At 38.0% G+C, this 24,142-nt stretch overlaps 3 protein-coding genes across 3 annotated transcripts; all 3 read left to right on the top strand.

Moving 5' to 3' along the window:
• The first annotated feature begins 136 nt into the window (after positions 1-136).
• On the top strand, positions 137-3,054 carry LOC132204347 (beta-chimaerin). The gene is made up of 9 exons (XM_059632817.1): positions 137-292; positions 401-460; positions 764-953; positions 1,015-1,252; positions 1,441-1,600; positions 1,655-1,909; positions 1,960-2,097; positions 2,151-2,256; positions 2,314-3,054. Exons 1-9 carry the CDS (start codon positions 283-285, stop codon positions 2,492-2,494), a joined length of 1,338 nt encoding a protein of 445 aa, XP_059488800.1. The 5' UTR covers positions 137-282; the 3' UTR covers positions 2,495-3,054.
• Positions 3,055-3,264: 210 nt separating this feature from the next.
• LOC132203716 (zinc finger protein 684-like) lies at positions 3,265-7,635 on the top strand. The gene is made up of 8 exons (XM_059631685.1): positions 3,265-3,485; positions 3,540-3,707; positions 3,768-4,343; positions 4,409-4,579; positions 4,645-4,728; positions 4,797-4,964; positions 5,022-5,189; positions 6,859-7,635. The coding sequence occupies exons 1-8, from the start codon at positions 3,377-3,379 to the stop codon at positions 7,104-7,106; spliced, it is 1,692 nt and encodes a 563-aa protein (XP_059487668.1). The 5' UTR covers positions 3,265-3,376; the 3' UTR covers positions 7,107-7,635.
• Positions 7,636-9,270: 1,635 nt separating this feature from the next.
• LOC132205032 (collagen alpha-1(I) chain-like) lies at positions 9,271-23,873 on the top strand. The gene is made up of 44 exons (XM_059633850.1): positions 9,271-9,529; positions 11,348-11,398; positions 11,460-11,588; positions 11,646-11,777; positions 11,828-11,917; positions 11,971-11,999; positions 12,053-12,109; positions 12,165-12,237; positions 12,298-12,338; positions 12,393-12,519; positions 12,602-12,726; positions 13,964-14,063; positions 14,137-14,208; positions 14,893-14,973; positions 15,022-15,074; positions 15,209-15,434; positions 15,484-15,554; positions 15,639-15,690; positions 15,804-15,869; positions 16,203-16,301; positions 16,350-16,438; positions 16,492-16,537; positions 16,589-16,704; positions 16,757-16,918; positions 17,962-18,159; positions 18,216-18,269; positions 18,322-18,444; positions 18,495-18,561; positions 18,612-18,673; positions 18,762-18,861; positions 18,921-18,992; positions 19,144-19,205; positions 19,262-19,307; positions 19,438-19,536; positions 19,743-19,867; positions 19,925-20,006; positions 20,059-20,192; positions 20,248-20,463; positions 20,559-20,595; positions 20,948-21,195; positions 21,258-21,459; positions 21,912-22,084; positions 22,242-22,463; positions 23,323-23,873. Exons 1-44 carry the CDS (start codon positions 9,292-9,294, stop codon positions 23,467-23,469), a joined length of 4,794 nt encoding a protein of 1,597 aa, XP_059489833.1. The 5' UTR covers positions 9,271-9,291; the 3' UTR covers positions 23,470-23,873.
• The last annotated feature ends 269 nt before the right edge of the window (positions 23,874-24,142 follow it).

Raw genomic sequence — 24,142 nt, 5'->3', positions numbered from 1 at the left:
CAATAAACTAATAACAAATTTAAATAATAAATAGTTGAAATATATCTAATCATGTTAAATTTAGTTAAATTGTAATAAAAATAAGTAGGAATTTTAAAATACCCAATGCTGGCACCACTGAAATGGTGTTCTCACTTTGGTCACAGGTGGTGATTGGTTTGTGGACTGCCTGTTTGGTGTTTGGTGCTCTTGTTTTCCTCGACCGATTTCTATGGTCTGCTGCGGCGGAATTCGCGTTGATGGAGTGAATTCGCTGCAAATTTTCATTTTACCCTGCCCGAGATGCAGACTGGTAAGGGACAATAAAAAAAATGTTTAATATTTTGCTGACAAGAAATTTTATTTTGATGTTGTTTGTTGAGAGCGATTTTGATCTGACAAATTTAATATTTTTCCGTAGGAGTCGAGGAGGCCACCTGCGCTAAAAGTAGCAGCAGAGAGCGAGTGTGGAAATCAGACCGTGAGATTTTGTTTCAAAATTTTATTGAATAATAGTTCACAAAATTATCATAATTTTTGCATTATTCGTTCCTTTTCTCTGATTTCGCATCAAAGATTACATATTGCACAAATTAAGTTTTAATTCCCTCCAAAACCGTTCAAATTCCCTCATCTTATCTCTTGGATTGCAACTTCCTGCCAATATTTTTCATTATCTAAGACCACACTTTTGTGTGATAAGCTTTTGGTAGCGATTATTGTTTTCCCTAAGGAGTGTAATATGACGTGGTCGTAACAATGAGAGGACCTTCTTTTTCCTCAGTCTACCAGCTGCAGCAGGAAGCTCCGAGACCACAAGCGGTCTTTGCAAAACATCAGAACAAAAACACCGACACTTTCGGCGCTGAACACCACGGCCTATTGTCTCATTCACAGGCTGTCAAATTGTTGACACAGGATGGGATGTACCTTGTCCGCACCAGCAGAGATGGACAGCAGACACTTTCCATCAGGTCTCGTCTGATATAATTTAAAATAATGTCCTAAATTTTGAATACAATATTGTAATTGCAGGATCGGAGGGGTCGTCAAGAACTATAAAATTTTCTTTGACAAAGAGGATAAAAGTTACTATGTTAAGAACAAGCGGTTTCCTTCAATTGCTGATCTGGTTGCTGATGGACTGGTCACCATTTACATCGAGAGCAAGGCAGGGTCGTACCTTGAGAAGATGTACTCGTACAACAATTACGAGCAGAGCCCTTACATGACACTCAACAGACTGAAAATGAAGACGTTGGAGAAAACAAAGGTCTACTTTTTTTATAGAATTTTGAAACATATTTGGAGAAATAAAAAGTATTAAAAATTGGCAGAAAATTATGCACATTTAACTGAATTCAATTAAAAATACTAATAAAGGAGCAATTTTCGTCTATTTATAATGATGTTCCAAATTTCTAATTTATATAATATCCACTGTTAATTTTTGTTTTATAGAAACTCAAATCAGAAAACAACAATTTTGGCGAAGAAAGGAAGCGAGACTCCTACGACAAAGCCCACTCGTTTAAAACTTACAACTTTAAGGGTCTCAATTGGTGTGAGTTTTGTGGGAACTTCCTTTGGGGATTCAGTGGCCAGGGCGTTAGATGCGATGGTAATTTAATCAAAATTGTGTATTCATTTTATTGTTGTAATTATTTGTGTGAAGATTGCGGTTTTAGTGCGCATCACAAGTGCAGCGAAAAAGTGCCAAGCGATTGCTGCCCTGATCTCAACAACCTGCGGGGTATTTTTGGCACTGATCTCACCACCCTGACCAAAGCCCTGAAGATGTCAAGACCTTTTGTGGTGGACAAATGTGTTGAGGAGATTGAGAGGAGAGGACTTGCACAAGCTGAGGGACTCTACCGAGTGCCTGGTTTCTCGGACCACGTTGAGAGTTTGAAAATGGCATTCGACAAAGGTCTGAATTTATTTTCCCAAAGTCCCTTGACGACTTAATCCTTTTTTCAGATGGGGAAAAGACTGAACTAGGCCCTGATGTATATGACAATATCAACGTCATTGCTGGGACTTTGAAACTTTTCTTAAGACTCTTGCCCATCCCTGTCATCACATTCGAAGTGCATCCAATGCTTAGTGCGGCGGCAGGTAACGTGTTTAATTAAATTGAAAAAAAAATAGTACTAATTATATAATTCCAGAAATACGCACCATACCTGAAAGAATTTCTGCTTTGAAACTTGGAGTAAACTGCCTTCCTGTTGCTCATTTTCACACACTCAAGTATTTAGTAGAGCACTTTTCAAGGTATTTCTGATAAATTTAAAATTATTTTAATTTTGTAAAACTTTCTCTCCATTTTAGAGTTGCTTCATTTGCTGAGTCGAACAAAATGTCTGCACACAATATAGCCACCGTCTTTGCACCAACGCTGATGCCTGCTTTGGAGCTGCCGTCGCTCAACAGTCAAGGAGGCATTCCAGGCATGGACACTGAAATCGCAGTGATAGAATCTTTCATTGATAACCACAGCCTTATTTTCTAGAGATTAAATACTTAGTCAGTATATGAGATCTGAAACTTAAATCTTGAAAGGAATTTTTGTAGGAGCTGAAAGCTTTGTTTTGTTTTTATTTTGATAAAGTGAAATCATTTTTCTATAACGATGCATTCCATTGGAAGGTTGATAGTAAAATTGTGCTCTGGGTGATCTTTGTTGATGTATACATAATATGTATATATATTATTATGTATTTTTATGAAAGCACTTTATTTTAACATGAAATTGAAAAGAAGCACAATAATTGGCCTTTGTAATTGGCAGTGAATGAAATTTAGAAAAGTATATATATAGCTTTCTAATAATATTTTATTCTCTTTAACTCCTTATTGGAAGACTGTGCAAGTAAGTAGTAGCAAACAATTTGCCAAAAATATATCACTCATTATTTTTATCTAATAAAATTATTGCATAATAGTAAAAAAAATATTTAAATAGCAAAAAATCATTTTAAACATAAATTTACGATGTAGTAAAGTTTTAGGATGAACCATTAATTTAACAATCTTTATTTTGATGTGAACAGGAAAAATAAAATAATATTCAATAAACATTTTTTAAGCTGTATTTAAAAAAATTATCCTACCCAAATTTTTATTTATATGGGAATGTTTTGATTATTTTGCTTAGTTTCATTAATAATTTGAATTTAAATTATTTTCAATATTCATTTATTTGCCGCGCGCCGCCGAGTGCGAAAAAAAATTTAATGCACAATTTCTTATTTCTCAAAACTGCCGTCGTCGCGTCGCGGCAGTCGCAGACGTCTGGGCTGGAGCGATGTTTTGTTTATTTTTTGAAGTGACAAAAACTCCTTTGCTGAAGAAGCAGATATTATCTGAAATAAATGCATGAACGCCCTGTGACATGTCGGTAATAATTTCTCCGGAGGGCTTTCAAGGGTCGCAGAGGCAGCAGCCCCAGGCGCACGACCTGACCTTTCACCGAATCGCAGAACACACCTCTGCGAATACTGGTAATTTTTTTTGCACTCGGCTTTTGACAAAAAATACAAATAAAAATTATTTAGGCGGAGAACCTATTGCTGGCGGGGAATCTTGTCCTAAATGCAAACTGCCCATCAACAACAAACAAAACCGTCTTGTCCAGGATGCCTGTGGTCACACAAAGTGCAGGATGTGCCTGCTGAACGAGGAGTCTGGATGTTTTGAATGCAGACAAAATGAAGAACAAAAAAGTATTTTAAAAATTTCGTTGGAAATTTATTTTTATGGCATTAATTATTATAATTCGTCAGGATTCAGCGAACTTCGACCTCCAGTCATTGAAAACTACTTTGAACAAAACTTCGTCGATCAGAGAATAATCAGCCCTGAGCCGACCGATGTCCACCATAGCAGGGGACCTGACACATGGTCGAGGTCGTCAGTTGTTGAAATGAGAAATGAAATTCCGATTGGACAGCAGCAACAACCGTTGGACCTGAAAAGTGGAGAGAGCCCCGTTCCACCTTTGATTCGAGACAAGAGTCCTGAGGTGATGTTCGAGAGACTGCCGAGCGAGAAGACTGCTTCGTTACCCTTCAAGAAAAGTCTTCGTTTTCCAAAAATCGATTTAAACGGACAAAAGCAGGTCCTGGAAAGAAGATTTGCTAGTGCACCTCCAGAAGCTAAAGAGGAGCAATCTAAGCAACCGGGACCGGAAGTTGATTCATCCCAGCAAACACAAGCCAGTGCTTTGCGTATTGGGAATGTAAAAGAGGCGGCCGTTCAAGTTTCTCCCGAAGTTATAGAAAAATCTACAGAGCCAACTGACAAAAAGAAAAGAGGAAAAAAGGCTGAGCCTCTGCCTGGTCACATAAAAGTCCAAGAAGGTAATTTTATTCTCGAGATGTTTTTTTGGGATATTTTAACCTGTTAATTTTTTTTCCATATGCAGGTGTGAAAAAGTCATACAGCTGTGATGTCTGCAAAAGGAGTTTTTCGAGCAGAGCCAATGTCCATTATCACATATCTTGTGGTAGTACAGAGAAGCCGTTCGAGTGCATGCAGTGCGGGAAAGGGTTCATTTCCATAACACATTACAAAATTCACATTCGATCTCATTCTGGTTAGTAAAACATAAAATGTATTAAGCTTCTCTTGGTTATTTGCATTTTTATTTTAATTTTGCAGGAAAACGACCATTTGTGTGTGTTTATTGCAGAAAAGATTTTGCTCAAAAAGGAAAACTGCGACGCCACATGATGCTTCACACAGGTGAATTTCTAATCAAATTATATTTTACTGGTAAAAAAAAATTGAAAAAATTTCCTGAAATTAACCAGGCGAAAGACCGTATTGCTGCGAATTGTGCGGCAAAGGTTTCCGAGACCACAATGCTTTGACCAAGCACAGCTCAGTTCACACTGACGAGCGTGCCTTCTCTTGCACCAAATGCGAGAAGAAGTTCAAAGAAATCAGCAACCTGAAGAAGCACATGGTTGTGCACACAAGTAGGAAAAAGAATAATTTTGAGCGACAAAAATTGCAAATGCTAAAACTGATTGCAGAGGACAGACCGTACATGTGTGACATTTGTGGCAAAAGCTTCGGCTTTGTCAATACATTGGCCCATCACAAATTGATCCACACAAGACGCAGGGACCATGTTTGTAGATTGTGTGATAAGGCTTTTCGTCTGAAGAGAGACCTGGGCAGGCACATGGCTGTGCATTCAGGTACTTATGATATTGAAAAAAAAAATTATTTCAATGCAATAGCTTCTCAAAATATATAAACTTTTTATTAGAAAGAATTGATTATTTTGGACAGGTGTCAGGTCATGACAAGGCCTTGTTGGCGTTTTTTAGACTCGCAATCGGTGTGGAAAACTAGGTGCTATATTTTTTTTAGTAATGAATTTTACCCCAAAATATAACAATCAGTTACACTGTGTGGTATAGAAACTCCTCATTTTCCAATCAAACTATTGAGATTTCATCAAAAGTCTCCCTAAGAGATAACGAAATATATCAAATCCTCAAAATATCTTCACAATCAAATAAATTTTGCAAATTGAAATATTTTATGATTAGAGCAGATATTTGTTAAGTTATTTTAAATTTTTACATGGTCAGAAATTTTAAGGCGAATTTTGCTCTGATTATTATTGAAATGTTGAGGCCGGAGTGACAATAATTATTTCTCCCCGGTGAGACCCTCTACCGATTCATGCTGGCTGTGCAGTGCGGATCTCACTGCGCCATCACGCCGGTCACTTTGGGTACCAAAGAGACGCGGACGCAGGCACTCTGGGCACTCGGCGCTCCTCCCCGAGGGCGACCGTCGTTCGAGCGCTCTACAGATTCATGTTGGCCTGGCACGCCGGTGGGCAACATTGTCATGCTGAGGACATTGAGCTGCCTTGACTGTAACCATACCAACCGTTCAACTGCTGGCCACAGCAGAAATGAGAACTTTTTATCAATACAAACTGACCAAAGCACCAAAATTAGAATCAAACTTTCACATATTACTTAAAGAATTAGATTTTTTACTTTTTCTCAGTTTCTAATGCATTAGGAATATTCATTTCCGACGAAATTAACTAAATCCTGTTCAGAAATGCCTGGTCCTCTTACAAACCGAACAAAAAGTTACACATTCGATAAAAATTGACAAGTAAAAATATTTTTTAAAATATCATGGCAGACTAAATTGCGAATTAAGATGCGATGAGCCAAAATTATAAACAATTATTATTAATTCCAAATCGTAAACTTCTTGTATCGATTTGCCACAAAATTAGGGAAAATTTTGAGGAATTTTCAACGCGCAACCCACTGAGCATTTATGCGATCCTGATACTACACACGCTTGTTGCGGCAAAGTTCGACGCGGCATTCGAGTGCCAAGCAGCCACTTTAGGCACACAACCACACAGCGCGCTTCGATCGGCGACAGCGTGCTTCTTTACCACACTGAACGAATGGCGCTTACTTCGCGCACAAATCGGCAAAATACGGACGTTAATTTAAGTATTTAATAGATTAAGTTTCTAACAACGTCACTTTCATTTACTTCAATCAAAGGCACTTTGGAATGATTTATAACAGTTAAAATTTAAAATAATGGAGGATATATAAAATATCTCCAAAACCAAATATTTACAATTTTGTAGTTGTCCACCTGTTATTATTGCACAATGAATAAATAAAATTATAAAAAAAGTAAAAAATAAACCAATTATAGACTTAAGCAGACAGAAGCCGGGATTTAAAAAAATTACCAAGTAATTTGATTTTTTTCAATTAATAATAAAGAGCAAAAATACATTATCCCCATAAAAAATTGCAATTATTTTTCTTTTTAATTTAATTTGTTTAATTTTAATGATTTTTTTTTCAGAAAAGAAGCAGTTCAAGTGCCCTGTGTGTGAAATTTCCGTGCGGCGAAAAGACAACCTGGAAAGGCACATTCGCAACACGCACCCCAACTCGGGGGGCGCGGCGGAAAATTTGGAGGCGGCAGCGCGCGCTAAATCAAACACGGTGGCTGTAATCAACGCGGCGCCTGCCAAGGCGGCACCAAACGTCCGCAACGTCGACTCGGAGAAAAGCCCGCACCTCTTTGTCGTGGGCAGCCAGCAGCCCTAATTAAAAGAGGGCCAATCGAATGCATTTTTCAAAATTTAACGCTCCTTCCGAGACGCTCTTTGAATGTGTTTTTGCACACTTGTGCCTGCCAAGGTCAATTCGCAGATGGTTCTTCCATCCGAGAGAGCTTTCGCGGCCCATTTGTAATCTCGCACCGAATTTCGTTGTTTTTTTTCCAGCCACGCATGGAAGCTTCTTGTATCAGCGCCGCTGCCTGTTTTCTTCATCATGCTGGCGATGAAATGACGTAATCGAGCATTAATCAAGCCTCTAGCCGAAATCAGTTGCTGCTCGATCTCAGAGCATTTTTCAGTTCATTGACAGTGACTAAACTTTGGTCAAAAATGTCAAAACGCTAAGTTCCTAATTGTTATAAAATTTTATTGGTAATTTTTGAAAACGAACGTATAGTTATTGAAATTGACGTTTAATATTCTTTAGACTTGTTCAGAATTAAAGAAGATAATTTGAAATTCTGGAAACTGTTCATGTGAAGAATCTTTGTGCATAATGTTTAATAAAAAGTTTTCTGTCAAAATTAGGGTGATATTATTTTGTCTCTGAATGAAAATTACACATTAATAAAAAGATCTTTAGTTCTGTTAGAAAAATTTAGCTTCATGATTTATTATTTTTGGAAGCTGCGATTCAAGTTCACAAAAAGTTATATTGTTTTAAAAAATTTTAAGGATTTTATTATTTTCTCGCACATATAAATCAAATGAAATTTAGTTTAAGATAAGCTTTCAATTCAATTCAGCTTTAAGTATTTTTTTCTAACAATTGGTTTTCAATCTTTTCAAAAGATCCACGCTTATTTCTAGAACTGCAGATTTTTTATTTTATACATAATCAAATATGATTGGAAGTCATTTACTCAAATGACTGATTTTGAACAAAATTTATTCAAAATTAATTGATCGTCCAATAAGCAAATAAATGTAGCATTTATTCTTGAAAACCAGCTCTTCCTGTTTGATTTGACTCTTCAGGGAACAGAGCAGCGTGTCTGTGAGAGCTTTAATTGCTCCTTTATTATACACATAGGATCCGCTGTGTGTTTGAATCAGACTTTTTGCGTTGGACCAGCAGCAGACAGAGAGGTTGCCACGCCACTGCATGCACTTCTTGAGAATTTTACGAGCGCAAATTTTCGCGTCGCTGATGATTGAGATACGGGGCGAGCGGAATTCTTTGAAAGGCGAACGAACAATGAGAGTGATGTGTTAAAAGTATCAAAGCGACCGATGCGCGGGTGGCTGCAAAAACGCCATTTATTGAAGTGCCCTGAATTGTTTATAACACATCAGTCAACAAGTAAATAGAAAAAATAACTTAACAACCACTCATGATTTCCATAACAATAAAATAAATAAAACCCTCATGTAATTATTTTAGGAAAAATTCAAAATTTTCGCTGAAATATTTTCTCTTTGGCAAAGTTACGATAATTATTTAAATTGTGTGATACAATATATCTTACTTTTTTTCAATTTCAAAGGTCGCAAGTTGTACGTCAGTTGAGTTATAATATATTGTAAAAAAATGTACTCGAATCGTTTTTATGCAACCTAACCTACACAGATGTCAAACAGGTCGTCTTTCAAAAAATTTCCGCCTGTTATTTTTCTTTCTCTACATCTCCAATAATAAGAAGAAATTATAAAAATCAAATTAAGATTATTTGTTAACGACGCAAAAAGTTTCCTTTTGTAAAATAGAGTCAAGTGAATAAATTACTTTTTTTATTTATAAAACGTGACCTTAAAACAATTAAAGGGCAAAAAGTACGTTGTAGGACGTTTTTCACTGTAAAGAAAGATAAGCGATTTTATTATGATTATAAATATATAAATTTAAAAAAAAAATCCTGACAGTTTTTTCAGTGATGTAGTCAGTAAAAATCAAGAAAAATTTGAAGGTCGAAAAGTAAAAAAATGTGGAACACATCAAAATTATATCACAGCCCCCGAGGACAGATTTGTCTCCGTTTTATGATAAATTTATAATACATTCTTTTTTCCATTGCGACTCTCCGTTTGACTTTTAAAAGTTGGCTAACATAATAAAATAAACAATGAGAGACGGACACACGTCATATACTTTTTCAGTTAAAAAGAGTGTCACGTATGCAAAAAAGGGCTGTTCGTGTGATGTACAGCATGTTCCCCACCCTGCCGTGAGGATGCACTTGGGCCGCCAAGTGGCTGCTGCCAGACGGGCCGCAGTCGCTGGCACCATGAGGAGTCCTCCGTGGCTCCTGCTGCCGCTGCTGCTGCTGGCCTGTGTGGCCGTCGCCCAGGCCAAAAAGCGACAGGGGGCCAACGGAAATAACAATGGCGAGAATTACGAGTACGAGTACAGCGAGTATTACGACGAGTACGAAGACAACAACGGACAACCGCCGCCAGTTGGTGGAGGAGGTAAGAAGTACGCGTCTAGGTTAATAATTTAAGATCATTTAAAATTTAAACAAATAATTAAATTATAAATTAAAATCTGTTACTTTAAGGCAAAAATTTAAAATTTCATGAAACAAAGTGTATAAATAAAATCTGAATGTAATGACGTAATTTGTGAAAAATATTTTTAAATAAGAGCATTTTTAAATTAAATTTGTTCAATTTTCTTTGTAGTAGAATAAACAATAATTTTTATTTATTTTATTTCTATTGGAGGATTTAGTTCACCTTAATATATCAAAAGTATTTTGCAATTTCAATATTACGCCTTAAATTTATTGGAAACGCTTTTGATATCTTCTGAGTTGGACCAGATTTTCTTCATCCATCAGGCCCGTGCTTCCGTTTTGGAAACGCGCATATCTCTCGTGTGTAGTTTTGTAAGCGTCGAGAGAATAGAAACAAAAAAGAGTTCTGGAACGTTTATTTTTTCAATGCCCTCCACACATGCATCTCGGTTGCTAGGAACCGTGCTGGTGTTAACAGCTTTGACACCAGCACGCCGCTCCACAACCAAATTGAGACCGAAAAATAATATGATCCTGCAGCCCAATCAGATCGTGATTCTAAATGTCAAATTCTATTAAAGCATTGTAAATTTTTTTTATTTATTTTAATCGCCAATTTTTTTCAACTAGGGAATTGCGTCAATTGTTTTGTTCCTGAAAAGTGACATTTCTGACCATCTCTCACAGTTATACCCACGTGATGCTGCACATGGCAATCACGTTTACCGCGCGGTGCAAATTCACCCCATTGATATTCAACGTTTTCATACTTGAAATGCACGAGTCGCCCGCTAAAAGCGGCCTCGCAGGAAGAAAGCGCGTTTATAATTTTTTTTCTGCCAGACCGACACTGCGTATAACCTACATTTCAGTGACGGGGATTTTGTTGAGATGACTTTGAATAAAACATAAAATTAAGCCGCGTACGTCTTCACGAAATATTCAAATTTTGTGCCCTTTTACTGACCGTTTTTTTGCTGAATTTTAAATTTACATCGCTAATAATTTTGGAACGGGTTTAACATAATTTCTGTCTGCGTCAAACCAGAGATAAAATTATTCTCTTATATAAAATATTTAAAAGTGAAGAAAATTTAACAATGTTACCAAAGAGGTGTGAAAAAATTGAAGCTAAATATTAATAAAATATTATTCTGGTATGGGTTCGCTTTTTTAATTTAATAAGTAAATGATTAATTTACCACGATGCGCCATCATTAAATAAAGGCTGCGAGACGCGATGTGAATGCACTGTGTGCCGCGTTGCATAATTAAAATGCAGATTCCCAGGGCGCAATTGAATTTCAACGGACAGGTCCGCTAATTTTACATAATCTCTCAATTGGCGTTGATGGAAATGGCTGCACACGAGTCAGTTGTGTGTGCCTTTTATTGTTAGTCATCGAATTAGCCACTGAGAATAAAGAATGAGCAAAAGGAGAGCGTGTTTGTTTTTTTCGGTGCAGTCAGGCGCCGAGAGCAGAGATCAATCTTGAGGAGTGACCCCCTTGATTACAAACAGAAAAGAAAAACGCTCTCCTCTCGCCGGCTCGACTACCATAATTTCTAATTTTCTGACTCCTCTATTACGTCAACACTCAATGAATTCAATTTTTCACTCATAAAGCACATTGAAATTAATGTAGATCAATTCAAAATTCTAATGCTAATTGTAAGAGTAACGAAAGTTATATTTTACATTTTTTACAAAAACATTTGTTTGAGAGCAAATGAAAGAATAGATAAATTATTGAAAATAATTTATTTAAAGCTCGCGAGGGCCCTCAGTCACCTTCAAGAGGTCCTCCTCCTACTCAACCAGGTACATATTTCATTTCTATAATTTTTTTTAAATCTCATTTTCATTTTATCTGCCCATCCAGGTAGATCATCTCCGCAACCACCAAGACCGACGGCTCGACCTGCAGTGGTGACAACACCCTCCACGACAACAACAACATCAACAACAACTCAGGGGACAACCACCGTTGAGACCGAGCCAGGAATCACTCGTAATTCTGTTCTTTATCTAAATTAAATAAAGTCTTAAAATTATATTCCAAATTCAGCCGAGCCACCAGGTTGCATATTCGAGGGGCAGCCGCATAAAGATGGTGAAACTTGGCAGCCGGACAAGTGCACCACTTGCATGTGCGAAGAAGGCACAGTCGAGTGCAGCCAACGCGAGGGATGCTCAAAAGGTTTGCCGTTTTGATTAATTACGAGGAAAATTATCAAATTTTAATAACAGAAAACGACTGTGAGGGGATTGTATGTCCTGAAATCGACTGCCCTGGAGATCAGTACATTCCACTAGGCGGGTGCTGCTCCGTTTGTGCTGGTAATCAAACAAAAACAATTTTAAACATTTTTAATCGCTGAATTTAAATCTAGAGCCAGATGATGATCGTCCAGATGGAACGGTAGGATCTCGATTTTCGAGTAAAATAATCTAATCAATGTAAATTTTTATTAGCCTGGGGAGAGCAATGAAGGGCCGAGAACGGACGTATCTGGTTTTCCGGGACAAAGAGTAGAGCAAAATTAACTTGAAAATTTATGTGATTTTACAAAACTAAAAACTTTAGGGCGATACCGGTCCACAGGGAGAACAGGGTCGACCTGGAGATTCCGGCCACCCCGGTGCACCTGGAATCCCCGGTAGGAAATCAAATATTAAAAAATTAAAGCCAAAATAAACTGATGTATGGTTGGTTTTAGGAACTCCCGGCTCACCAGGCCCACCAGGTCCTACACCAGATGTAATTCATTTAAAGCAAATAATTTTTCTTTTTTAATCAAGTTGATGAATTTAGGTTTCAAGCTACCTCCAGCAACTTTCAATGCAGCAGCAAACAAGTGCAGATAAAGGCCCCAGTTTTCCAGAACCATTTCAATACTTGCAAGCACAAGTCGGGCCAGTTGGACCGAGAGGACCACCAGGTAAATTGGTTTTGTAACTTTTTCTTTCGATTGTTATTTATACTTCTTTATATTTTATTTATATTTTAATCTATTATTCAAGGTTCACCTGGTCCACCAGGGCCACAGGGCTATTCAGGGTCTAGGGGTGAAATCGGTGAGCCAGGGCCTACTGGTCCAGCTGGTCAGGCGGGTCCTCGGGGGCTCCCGGGGCTCCCCGGTAAGGATGTAAGTTTTTATCACAATACTTTCAATCTCTTCTTGCAATTAGTTGCGGTCACTCTAGAATCAGCCTTATACCTATATAAATAGCTTTATGCAATTTAAACACATATTCAATTAATTTGATATTGACAATAACAAATTGTGCGATTAAACAAACCGCGTACGCACGAGAGCCACATTATTATGGAATTATGCATCACGTTAGACACAGCAGAGCTGCCGGTTGCATATGCTAATTTTTTCTGCAGCAATGAGCAAACGTGAGTAACAAACACGGCCAAGGACAGAAAATGCGACAGAATTTGCGCGTATTAAAATGTTCAATTTAAAATCAAACTGCTGACGGTGATGAAGGCTGAATACAATAAACACGAAAAAAATTCTATTTTTTTCGCTCTGCAAATGAGAGAGTAACAAAATGAAACTGAATGTGAGGGACGATGGGACGAATTAAGACGAAACAAAAGCAGATTTTTCGATTTTCTAATAATGTTCAAGAACAAGTCCAGGGACGAGTTACATGACCATTATTCAGATCACAACAATCTAGAACCGGCAAATATTTTTCGGATTGCTTATTAGTTACTGGTTTAACTTTTAACGCTAAACAAATTTTGAATTTTGAAGCCTTGAAAGAAAATGACTAGGTCATATTTCGCTGGGATAAAAAATCAAAATAACTACATCCAGATTTGTTTGTTGAAACATCAGCAGAAAATAAGTAAACAAGTAAATTTAAAAGGTTTTTTCTTTTTGAGAAATCTTTAAACCTGCTCATTTAACTTGTTGTTGGCAATAGGGGATAAAATTTTACTTGCAACATCAGTTAGGGGCTTAATTTCTCAAAAATAAAATGCACCCCTCCAAAATTTTAAATGACTAATGCATAAATAAATTCATTTTGAAAATGAAATACAAAAATATTAGAAGTGCAAAATTTCATAACATTGACTTTTTTGCTCAAGGATCACCTTTCCAGTTGACCTCTAACTTTGACCTTTGGTGTCTGCAGCGGTTTTTCAGCATAAAATTTTATGTCAGAAGCTGTTTGAAACGACAAGAAGCTTTAATTTTATTTTAAGAATACTCTAAACACAAATTTTCTACTTTGGAGGTACTGAATTTTTTCGCGCTGAAAATTTAAGAGCTATGCATCAGTCCAAGTTGGGTTTTTTTTTTTATTCTTTTTGATCACCGCGCATTTTCAATCAGAATCGCTCCTGAAAATTTTACTTTGAAGGGCGAGTCGGGTGAGGACGGTGAGGCAGGCAGCATCGGTGCACCAGGACCCGTCGGTCAGAGAGGGATGCCGGGGATGCCTGGTCTCCCAGGAGTGAAAGGTAAATTTTACTTGGAATTTGTACTCTACATTGGGCAAGGGGCAATAATTTATTCATATTTTAACACTAAAAGGTCATCGGGGATTCCCTGGAATTGATGGTGCTAAAGGGGAGCAAGGAAAAGATGGAGAAAAAGGATCACCAGGTAATTATTTCAAACAAATAATGTCCACATGACGTGTATTTTTATCGACCTTATGATATACCGATAACTAGCAATGGAAATACAAAAACAATGAACGGGTTTTGTTAGCTCTTACTGTTAATGTGAATAACAGAAACTTCCACTATTGTTTTTATAAATTTGAAATTTAATTGAAAATAAGGTAAGAAAAGATACTTTAAATATTAAACCTAAACAAAGTATGTAACTATTTTATATCAAAATAAACAACCAGCTATTACAGATAAATATATTAAATCAGTCTGGAATTTTTAAATTATTCTCTTCTTTCTTAATATTTCAATAATCGGCATTGACTTTTTCAATGAAAATGTAATAGAGTAATATTAAAAAGTTTTTCCTATTAACTTCCGCCTTATTTTTTAAAAACACATTATTCAAAAGTAACGAAAAATGTTTACAATATTATTATTAATATTGAAAGTAATTTTATTTTGTCTATTTTTTCTCTCCCTCTCACTGAATGAGTATCTTCAAACTAATCAAGCTGTAAAACATCAATTACTCTCCTATTGTGTGCCACGTTCTTTGAATTGTTGTATAATTATCTGTGCTTAACAAAAACACAACGTTAAAATTAAAAATTTCAGCATATCTTTGAATAACTAAATGTCCACAAAATTGATTTAAAATGCAAATTTTAAGGTGCACCTGGGCAGGTCGGCCCCATGGGACCGATGGGTCCTGCAGGAACAAGAGGAGAACGAGGACGCGAAGGTCCACCAGGTAATCTTCCTAATAATTTAAATAATTTACTTAAAATTAATGTTACAGGGCCACCTGGTCTACGCGGCATTGACGGAATTGCGGGTCCACCTGGAGCGCCTGTGAGTTAATTTAGTAGTAACTCAATCATAAATTTAAAGTTAATTTTATGTCTCTAACCTAAAAAGTAAAAATAAACTCCAATATTGCGGATCGTTGAACCTGACTTATTTTTGGCTAAAACTGATTTCTACAGGGTGAAATAGGCAAACCTGGCGCACCAGGGTTTCCGGGGTCACCAGGGATGAAAGGCGACCAGGGAGCTTCTGGGCCTAAAGGCAGCGCCGGTCTGCAGGGCCCGCGAGGAGAATCTGGTCGACCTGGACTGCACGGTGAGGCGGGGCAGCAAGGCCCTGCCGGTAAAGACGGTAACCCTGGAGAAAAAGGAAGCCAAGGGTCTGCAGGTCCACCCGGTCCACCAGGTAAAAAGTTCAAATTAAAAAGAAAAAAAAATTAATTTAAAATTTTTAGGGTTTCCTGGTGCGAGGGGGCAGCCTGGAAATGCCGGCAGCCCTGGCCCTGCTGGAGCAAAGGGGGCACCGGTATTATTATAATATGCGTTCATATTTTATTCGTTATTACATTTTATAAATAATAAATGTTATAAATCTAAATCTTATTTCAAGGGAATATCTGGTGAGAGGGGATTCAAAGGTGACGCAGGCATGAAGGGCGAAGGTAAATAATCTAACATTGTCAATGTTTTTAGGTTTTAAATACAATCGGATTATTTAAAAATTTACTTTGAACTCGCATGTAAATATTTTTTTTTTTTTTTATAAATTTTTCAGCTGGAGCTCCTGGTCCGAGGGGCACACCTGGTCCACAAGGCTCAGAGGGAAAACGTGGCAAAAGAGGTAAATTATCAGAAAAAGTTCCATTAAAGTTATTCCTTAGTTGTCATTTTTATTATTCACCTCAAGTAAGAAAAAATGAAATATTATTAAGAACACATAACTAACAGACGTCTGCTACAACGCCTGACATTGACTCGGCTGCGGCACACAACCAATAGTATAATATGAAATCAATTAACTTTTTGCCCTTCGGAATATTATGTGGTGCTTTTCATTTTTTGTTCATTGTCATTTTTTCAATACAAACGACCTATCTTGTTTTTATAACACACAGTTGAATAATTTTAAGTAAAAATATTATTGGATTAAATAAGCTCTAAATTTACTTTGTAGGAACTGATGGGCCGCCCGGACCACCCGGACCTGCAGGTGAGCGGGGACCAAGTGGCGGAAGAGGATTGCCTGGTATTGACGGCCCCCCGGGACCAAAAGGTGACTAAAAAATAAATTGAAATCACGTTCTAATTTAAAAATGAAAAGGTCACGCTGGCGATAAGGGCCCGATTGGTCCGCAAGGTCAAAAAGGCACAAACGGAGATGCAGGGCGGCCTGGACCCCCGGGCCAGCAGGTTTGAATCAAATTAAATTAGTTAAAATTTTCACTCGTTGAAATTAAATCTAGGGATTGCGAGGCCCACCAGGGAAATCAGGGCCTGCAGGAAAACCAGGTAAAAAAATATAATTAATTAAAAACAAAGATTAACTTTTGATGATTGTAGGTAATAGTGGAGAAAGAGGGCTTCCTGGCGCGGACGGAAAACCTGGTGAACAGGGCTTGCAAGGGATCCAGGGCCCTATAGGTCCTGTCGGGCTCCCCGGAGATAAGGGGATCCCGGTGAGTAATTATATAATTTTTATGATCTTCACAAAACATGCACCGTTTGTAGGGTGAGGCGGGAAAAGACGGCGATGTCGGGGCACCGGGGCCTTCGGGGCCGAGAGGAGACGCTGGAAAGGAGGGAGCACCTGGAATTCAGGGCCTTCCTGGCCCTAGAGGTGCTGACGGTGATAGAGGCCCACCTGGTCCACCCGGCGCGAGAGGATTCCAGGTAAGTGACATTTATGTACAATTAAGCAGATATAAATTGGTCCTACAGATTTTGTATTTTGATATTCCAATCGTTTAGTTCAATATGCGTACTAAACTAACGTTTGATTATCTCTTTTTGCTCACGTGGTGAATTAAATTGAGGAGAAACACTGAATATTTGCACAATTTTGATCATTTTGGATCTAGTTTTTGTGTGCGTAATATGAAAGCAAGTTATTTTGCGAGTGCATCTGAATGCTTTTAAAGGCCATAGCTTAAAATATAGAAATTTCTTATTTTTTTCCGACTTACTATAAATTACCAACTTTTATTAATTTGTTTTTCAAATAATACCGATTTCATTGTTGACAAAATTAATTTCACTATTTATTATTACTTATAAAAAACGTAACCATTTTATTATTTTGTGTAGACGAGTTTTCAAATTTCCTTTACTGTTCATTTATATCACAGCCTGGCTCAACAATCAACTTCGTTCTTTGTAGTACTACTATTTATCAGAATAAGATATTAATAATTATTATACTTTTTTAGCGGACAATAAAGTGGTGTAATTCGTGTTTATACGCGATTTTGATAAGAGAGAAATCATTGCATAGTATTTGTTTTTAATGGATTTTTTTTGTTTTCTGTTATTAATTCAATTTTTTTAAACGACCGCTGTTTTTAAGGTTGGCGAGAATCATGAATTTGATGGTTATCTTTTCTTATTAGCGTATTCACAAATTTTTGCTGGCATTAATTATATGTGCTATTTCTTGATTCATCAATAAAATTTCAAGATCTGAAGCAAATAAACTTTGACTGTATGACAAGGGCAACCAATACGTTTTACAAAGAAAAAAAAAAATAATGACACCACAACGCTTAGAAAAAATATGACTGCGATATTTTATAATTAATTATAAGTAATTAATTCTTGATATAATAACAATGTAAAGCTTTTGGGTCTTCGTTTCTAACAATGATTGGTGTTTAGTTTTAATATTTGATAAGTATTTCAGGGTATATTTGAGCTTCAAGTAATATTTTATTCTTTAGGGGTTGCCAGGAGCTATGGGGCTGCAGGGAGCTGCCGGAAAAGACGGCGAACCGGGAGTTTCCGGGCCGCCGGGTCTAACTGGTCCTGCTGGCTCCAGAGGTGAAAGAGGATACCCTGGCGAGAGAGGACCTGTTGGGGCACCCGGGAGTACCGGCCCAAGAGGAGAATCCGGAGCTCAGGGAGCAGACGGACCGCCCGTAAGGAAAATTTCAAAAAATTTGAGCCTGATTCAATATACAAATATAAATTTTAGGGGCCATCCGGTGAAAAGGGTGACAAGGGGCATTCTGGACCTTCGGGCATTGTTGTAAGTAAAAATTATGTTTCCTCCATGCCCATTACTGGCATAATTTTACTAGGGGTTGCCGGGATTACGAGGCCTGCCTGGTGCAGCAGGTGAAAAGGGTGAAAAAGGAAACGGTGGAAGTCCTGGAGTAGAAGGTCCACAGGGACGACAGGGAGAAAGGGGTGCTCCAGGCATGGTAAATTATGAAATATGGTTAGTACAAAATAAAACGAAATTTAAAAACAGATCGGACCAATGGGCCCACCGGGAGAACCTGCTGAAAGAGGAGAACCGGGTCCACCAGGAACTAGAGGTTGGAAATTGAAAAATATTAAATTAATAAAAATTAAAACTTTATTATAGGAGAAAACGGTGCAAATGGGTCACCCGGAGAACGAGGCTCCCAGGGTCCACCTGGTTTACAGGTGCTTTTGAACAATTATAATGACAATTTTAACTAGCTCAATTATTATGTATTATTCATGTGTCTGAAATTTAATTTTCGACTTTTAGGGATTCCCCGGGCCACAAGGTCTGATCGGTTTGCCCGGCTTAAAAGGAGAAAGAGGTGCTTACGGATTGAAAGGAGACCAAGGAAATCCTGGGACAGCTGGTGAAGCAAAAAATAAAAAAATCTCTAAATGCAAATTTCATAAACGCGGTAAATATTAGGGAGCCCCGGAGAAGCCGGTCCACAGGGTTTGACTGGGTTGACCGGAGCCAAGGGTGCTCGAGGTGAACCAGGTATGCAGAGGAATTTAAATATTTTAATTTCATTTGTCTAAAATTTACAATTCTAAAATATACAAAACAATATTGTGGAAATATATTGTTGTAAAAATATCAGCGTCTAGAAAGTGATACATGATATTGAATCATGCAAATTTTTTTAAAGGTCTTCGGGGTGACGCGGGATTGATGGGTCCACCGGGTCGACCAGGTGAACAGGGTCTTCAGGTAATTTTAACATATTTGGCGAATCAAAATTCCTAAACATGACATGTGAATTAAAGGGCAACCCTGGATCTGCAGGTCCGGCTGGGCCACCGGGTGCACCAGGTATGTATAATTTCTTATTTTAATTATGCAAAATATATACGGCCGGTTCGAACAATGCTAATTTTTGAATGAGTGTAAAAGACCGGCTGATGGTAATGCGAATCACTCAACGTCGCGTGACGTCTTTTAGGAATCAAAGGCACCGCTGGTGAGGTCGGCCGAATAGGAAACCCCGGCCCACAGGGTCTCACAGGTGCACCGGGCGCAGAAGGCCAAAAAGGAGAAGCAGGTGACTTATTTGTACTGCTTTTTATATAAAATAATTAAGTCCATCTCGACATTGTCTGGCCGAATGACGTCAGTTAAAAAAATAACTTAGCATACGATTTGTTTTCACTTCAACGTTTGACTTTGTGCATCTCTCTCGCGCGTCAACCGCGATGAATAAATAGTTTTGTTTTGCAAGGGGTATAATTTCTTAATTTTTTGTACTAGGTTCTGCTGGTTCGAAAGGGCCACCTGGTGCTAGAGGGCCACAGGGCCCATCCGGCGAAAGGGGGCTGCCTGGGCTTCCGGGCCCCAGCGGTGGTGTTGGTCCCAAGGGGGCGAGAGGGTCTCCAGTAAAATTACTTCTTTCATTTTAATAAAAAAATATTAATTCCTGAAAAAATTTAAAGGGTGAGAATGGAGCACCAGGAAAGCAGGGCAAGGAAGGTCAGCCAGGGCCACCAGGTCTAAACGGTCCACAGGGACCACCAGGTAACGAAAATTAATTGCTAATAAATTTAATTAACAAAATTTAAATTTTTAGGTCTTAATGGTGAGCCTGGTGCTGAAGGACCTGCCGGCAAACCAGGTCCACCCGGAATTGCAGGACGAAACGGCGACAAAGGTCCGATCGGCAGCCCTGGTCAAGCAGGTCCTCAGGGTCCAGTAGGACTTCCGGTAAGTAAAACTTTAATAAGTTAAAATCATTCTGAGCATTTTATAAAATTTTTAGGGTGCAGCTGGCCAGCCGGGCTCGCCGGGACCTTCCGGTGAGAGAGGCGTGAAGGGAGAAACTGGTCCTCAGGGCGTGGAGGGTCAAATTGGGCCGAGAGGAAAACCCGGTGCTCCGGGAGCAGAGGGTGCTAAGGGCGAATCCGGGGAGGCAGGACCAAAGGGTGCAAAGGGCCACAGGGGCCTTTTGGGACTTCAGGGCCCATCCGGTGCCGCAGTACGTCGCATGAAGCATGCCAAAAATAAAGATGCTCGATGCATGCGAGCAAGATTGATACGAGCTGAAATGAACGGCCACTTCAAATATTTCAGGGCCCGCCTGGGGAAAAAGGCATGATCGGACCAATCGGTAAGCATAAAAATTTGAAAAAAAAAATATCAAAAAATATTTGAAATAACATATATATTAAATTTGTGATAATATAAAAATTAATTCAAACAAATTAATACCGGTAATATAAAATAAAAATATTAGAAATCTATTTTTAATTCCAAAACAACTTCTCAAATGAATGGTATTGACCTATTTTTATGAAAAAGAAGATATATACAATATTTTTTTAATGCGCTAATTAATTGAATAATTGGCTCCTTTAAATACAAGTAAATAAAGGATTTCAAAGAAAATACTTTATTAATAAAAATAATAATAATATTGTTGTTTTTTTAATAAATCAAATTTGATTGAAAATTTGAAAAAGGTCCACCTGGAAAGGATGGCGAATCTGGTGCTAGGGGCCCACCGGGTAGAGACGGATCACCAGGGCCTCAAGGTTTGATCGGACCACCTGGTCCTAGGGGTACTCAAGGTGAAGAAGGGCGACAGGGTCCTAGGGGTGAAGTGGGACCTGCAGGTCCGCCAGGTCCACCGGGAGAATCCCTTGGATACGACCCAGCCACCGTAGCTGCTCTTTTGTCATCGCAAAGCCAAGTTAACTTCGGCAGCAAAGTGCGAATTTTTATTTTAAGTTGCAACCGATTTAAATAAAAATAATTGACTTTTTGGTGCAGGGTCCTGACTCTGCAAGTGGAGACCAGCCGGTCAGAATATTTGGCAAGGAAATCTCTGAAGACGAGAGGAAAAAATTGGTGGAAAAGGCTTTCGAACAGCTCAAAAAGTCTTTTGAACGTTTCAAGAACCCCGACGGCGACAAAACTGCACCGGCGAGGACTTGCCGCGATTTGGCGATTGCTTATCCCACAAAAGAAAGCGGTGAGAATTATAAAAAAAAATCCAATAATTTTTGGATAATTATTTAAATTGAATGCACGAAAATGAATTATTTTTTACTGAATGAAACATTTAAATATTTAGTGATGTTAAAAAACAAAAACAGATTATCAAACGCTTCAGGTGCAAATTTAGTGACAAATCGGAATATTATGCCAAAAAGTTTTTGTGCTACTTGTGGTTGCGTAAAGAATGTGTCCGTGACAAGAATCATTTCCATAAGTCGCACTCATTGACGTTATTCAAACACAAAAAATTACCGACAAAGTCGAAAAAGTACTGCGTGTTATTTAATGCAAATTGCAAACTCTCTTATTATATCATTTTTATATTTGAATATCGCCTTGACTTTGACGATTTTCGCTTCACTACTCTTTGATTTTGTATAATGCAACTCGCATTAACTAAATGTGACCTCTTTGACTTGTTTGAAGGTGACTACTGGGTCGATCCGAACGAAGGTGACCCGCGGGACGCGATCCTCGTGTACTGCGACATGACCGAGCGTGCCACCTGCATCTACCCGAGCCCGTCAAAGTCGGCCGAAATCTCGTACAAAGGCAGAGAAACGGAGATGTGGCTGGGCGACATGCCGCAGGGAATGAAGGTCGATTTATTATTGGCAGATTTCAGTCACGTTTCTGTCTCACTTTCTACTACCCAATACAATTTCAAAATTATTCCCGCACATGTTGCGAACACATACATGCATTGATAATTCTAGCACTGACGTGCGGAGCCTTGAATTCCGAAATCACTTTCAGATGACTTACAAAGCGGACAGCAATCAGATCGGCTTCTTGCAACTGCTCAGCTCATCTGCATCCCAAAATCTAACGTACCATTGCAAGAACTCGGTGGCCTACTACGACGCAGACAAAAAAACGCACAGAAAAGGTGTCAAGTTGATGGGATGGAACGACGGCGAGATTTTGCCTAGGGGCAACCAGAGGCTCCGATACGACGTCCTCGAGGACGAGTGCAAGGTGCGCCGGGCAGCATGTTTCAAATCTTAAAACACTCCACTTGCTCAAAAATTATAAGAGTAATTTGAAATTGTGTGAACCAATTCACACCAAGATAAAGGATAAAGATTTTTGCAAAGATTTTGAACAAAAAAAGCGGAAAAAGCGTTTTCGAAAAAATTTGAAAACCAAATCTGATTTGTAAGGATTTTTTTTTCAATTAATAATTATTTCATTACATAAATTTGAGCTATGAACTTCAGTAACTTTTTGTTTCTTATGATTAATTTTTAAAATCCTCACGCAACTGAACGTTTTGATTAATCAATTAGATTCAACTTTAATATTATACACATTTTTTCTATTTTTTAAATCTTAAAAAATAGTTGTTAAATGTTAGAATAAATAATTTTCTTTTTATAATTAATAAATGTAAAGTTGTTTACATGGAAATACTTCATCAGATCCAAATACTTAAATCTATTTCATGGAACATGAGATTTGGTTTTCATAATTTTCATTATTCATATAAAAGTTGTTTCTCTTATAAACGAAATTGTTCTCATATTTGAATTCTTCATTAACGTTAAAAAATTTCATCAAGCGCAACAAATGTAGTCTTGATCCACTTATAAATTCTCTTTTTTTACTCGAAGTGCGCGTAAATTTGTGCGGGTTGCATAAACTACAGGAGATCACTACAGACTAGAAATATGCCATGGGGGGATCATTTTTCATACTATTTTGCACACGATTCGGTGCTCATTTCAATATGGGTCACGTTCCGCGTTGCACGTTTCCCGCATGGATGGCCTCAAAAATTTGCTAATCTCGGCGCTTATCGAAATTGCATTTGTTACTTTCGCAATTTGAATTTCAGGTCAAAGACGGAACTTGGAAGAAGACGGTCATTTCGTACAAAACGGACAAATCGGCGCGGCTGCCAATTGTCGACTTAGCGTCCAGGGACCTAGGCGGCGACGACTCGAGTTTTTGGATCGAAATCGGCGCTGTTTGCTTCGCCTAGTGATCGATCAAAGGACTCTCGCTGTATCCGCCGAAAATTAATTGTGCCGCGAGCAGGCACATCACAATCAAACAGTTCACTGCCAAACTAATTGATTTAGAGAGATGCATCATCGCGACTTCCACAATCAGATTGATGTGTTGCAATTTAAAAATTTAATTAGATTCGGTAGAAAGTAGTTTAATACTTCCCCTAAAATGTGTTTGTTTTGTAACTAAAAAAAAAAGAAAAACGTTTAACTTTACTAAAACAAAAACGACGCCAGAGAAATGCATTTACGTTTAGAGCCGATTCAGGCAAAAGTTACACCTAATTTCTAGCTTTATGAATTTTTAGGAAAATAAATAAAAATACAAGAAGATATACAGAAGAAGTTTTTTAGTATTAAAAACTTGAGTTTGGAAGCGTCTAGGGTTTTCATTAACATGTCACCCTTGTATATTTATAGGAAAAATTTCAGATTTGATTTTAGGCCGAGTTCAACATACTTTGAAGTTGAAAATCCTTCAAAATTATTCCTTGTATAAATTTATGTTTACAATTAGAGCTGAGCCTGCCGCTTTCTTGGGGTTATTGAACTAATATTATGAGGGATTGTAAGTCCAGCTTGGTTTAGCTTGGTAGAAAATAAGATCTAAAAGGTTTATGCATTTAGCATAATTATATTCTTGAT

Source organism: Neocloeon triangulifer, unplaced genomic scaffold (assembly GCF_031216515.1).
Source record: "Neocloeon triangulifer isolate White Clay Creek 2 clone unplaced genomic scaffold, ASM3121651v1 ptg000002l, whole genome shotgun sequence".
Taxonomy (NCBI): Eukaryota; Metazoa; Arthropoda; class Insecta; order Ephemeroptera; family Baetidae; genus Neocloeon; species Neocloeon triangulifer.
Note: the sequence above shows the minus strand (reverse complement) of the source record. Positions and strands in the feature narration are given on the sequence as shown.

Bases quoted from the DNA above. Each gene is read 5' to 3' on its own strand.
- LOC132204347 (XM_059632817.1), top strand. The intron at 954-1,014 runs GTCTCGTCTGAT...TTGTAATTGCAG, and splicing joins CAGCAGACACTTTCCATCAG to GATCGGAGGGGTCGTCAAGA. The intron at 1,601-1,654 runs GTAATTTAATCA...ATTTGTGTGAAG, and splicing joins CCAGGGCGTTAGATGCGATG to ATTGCGGTTTTAGTGCGCAT.
- LOC132203716 (XM_059631685.1), top strand. From the start codon at position 3,377: ATGTCGGTAATAATTTCTCCGGAGGGCTTTCAAGGGTCGCAGAGGCAG. The intron at 4,344-4,408 runs GTAATTTTATTC...TTCCATATGCAG, and splicing joins TCACATAAAAGTCCAAGAAG to GTGTGAAAAAGTCATACAGC. The intron at 5,190-6,858 runs GTACTTATGATA...TTTTTTTTTCAG, and splicing joins GCACATGGCTGTGCATTCAG to AAAAGAAGCAGTTCAAGTGC.
- LOC132205032 (XM_059633850.1), top strand. From the start codon at position 9,292: ATGCACTTGGGCCGCCAAGTGGCTGCTGCCAGACGGGCCGCAGTCGCT. The intron at 14,974-15,021 runs GTAATCTTCCTA...TTAATGTTACAG, and splicing joins AGGACGCGAAGGTCCACCAG to GGCCACCTGGTCTACGCGGC. The intron at 19,868-19,924 runs GTAAAATTACTT...AAAAATTTAAAG, and splicing joins AGGGGGCGAGAGGGTCTCCA to GGTGAGAATGGAGCACCAGG.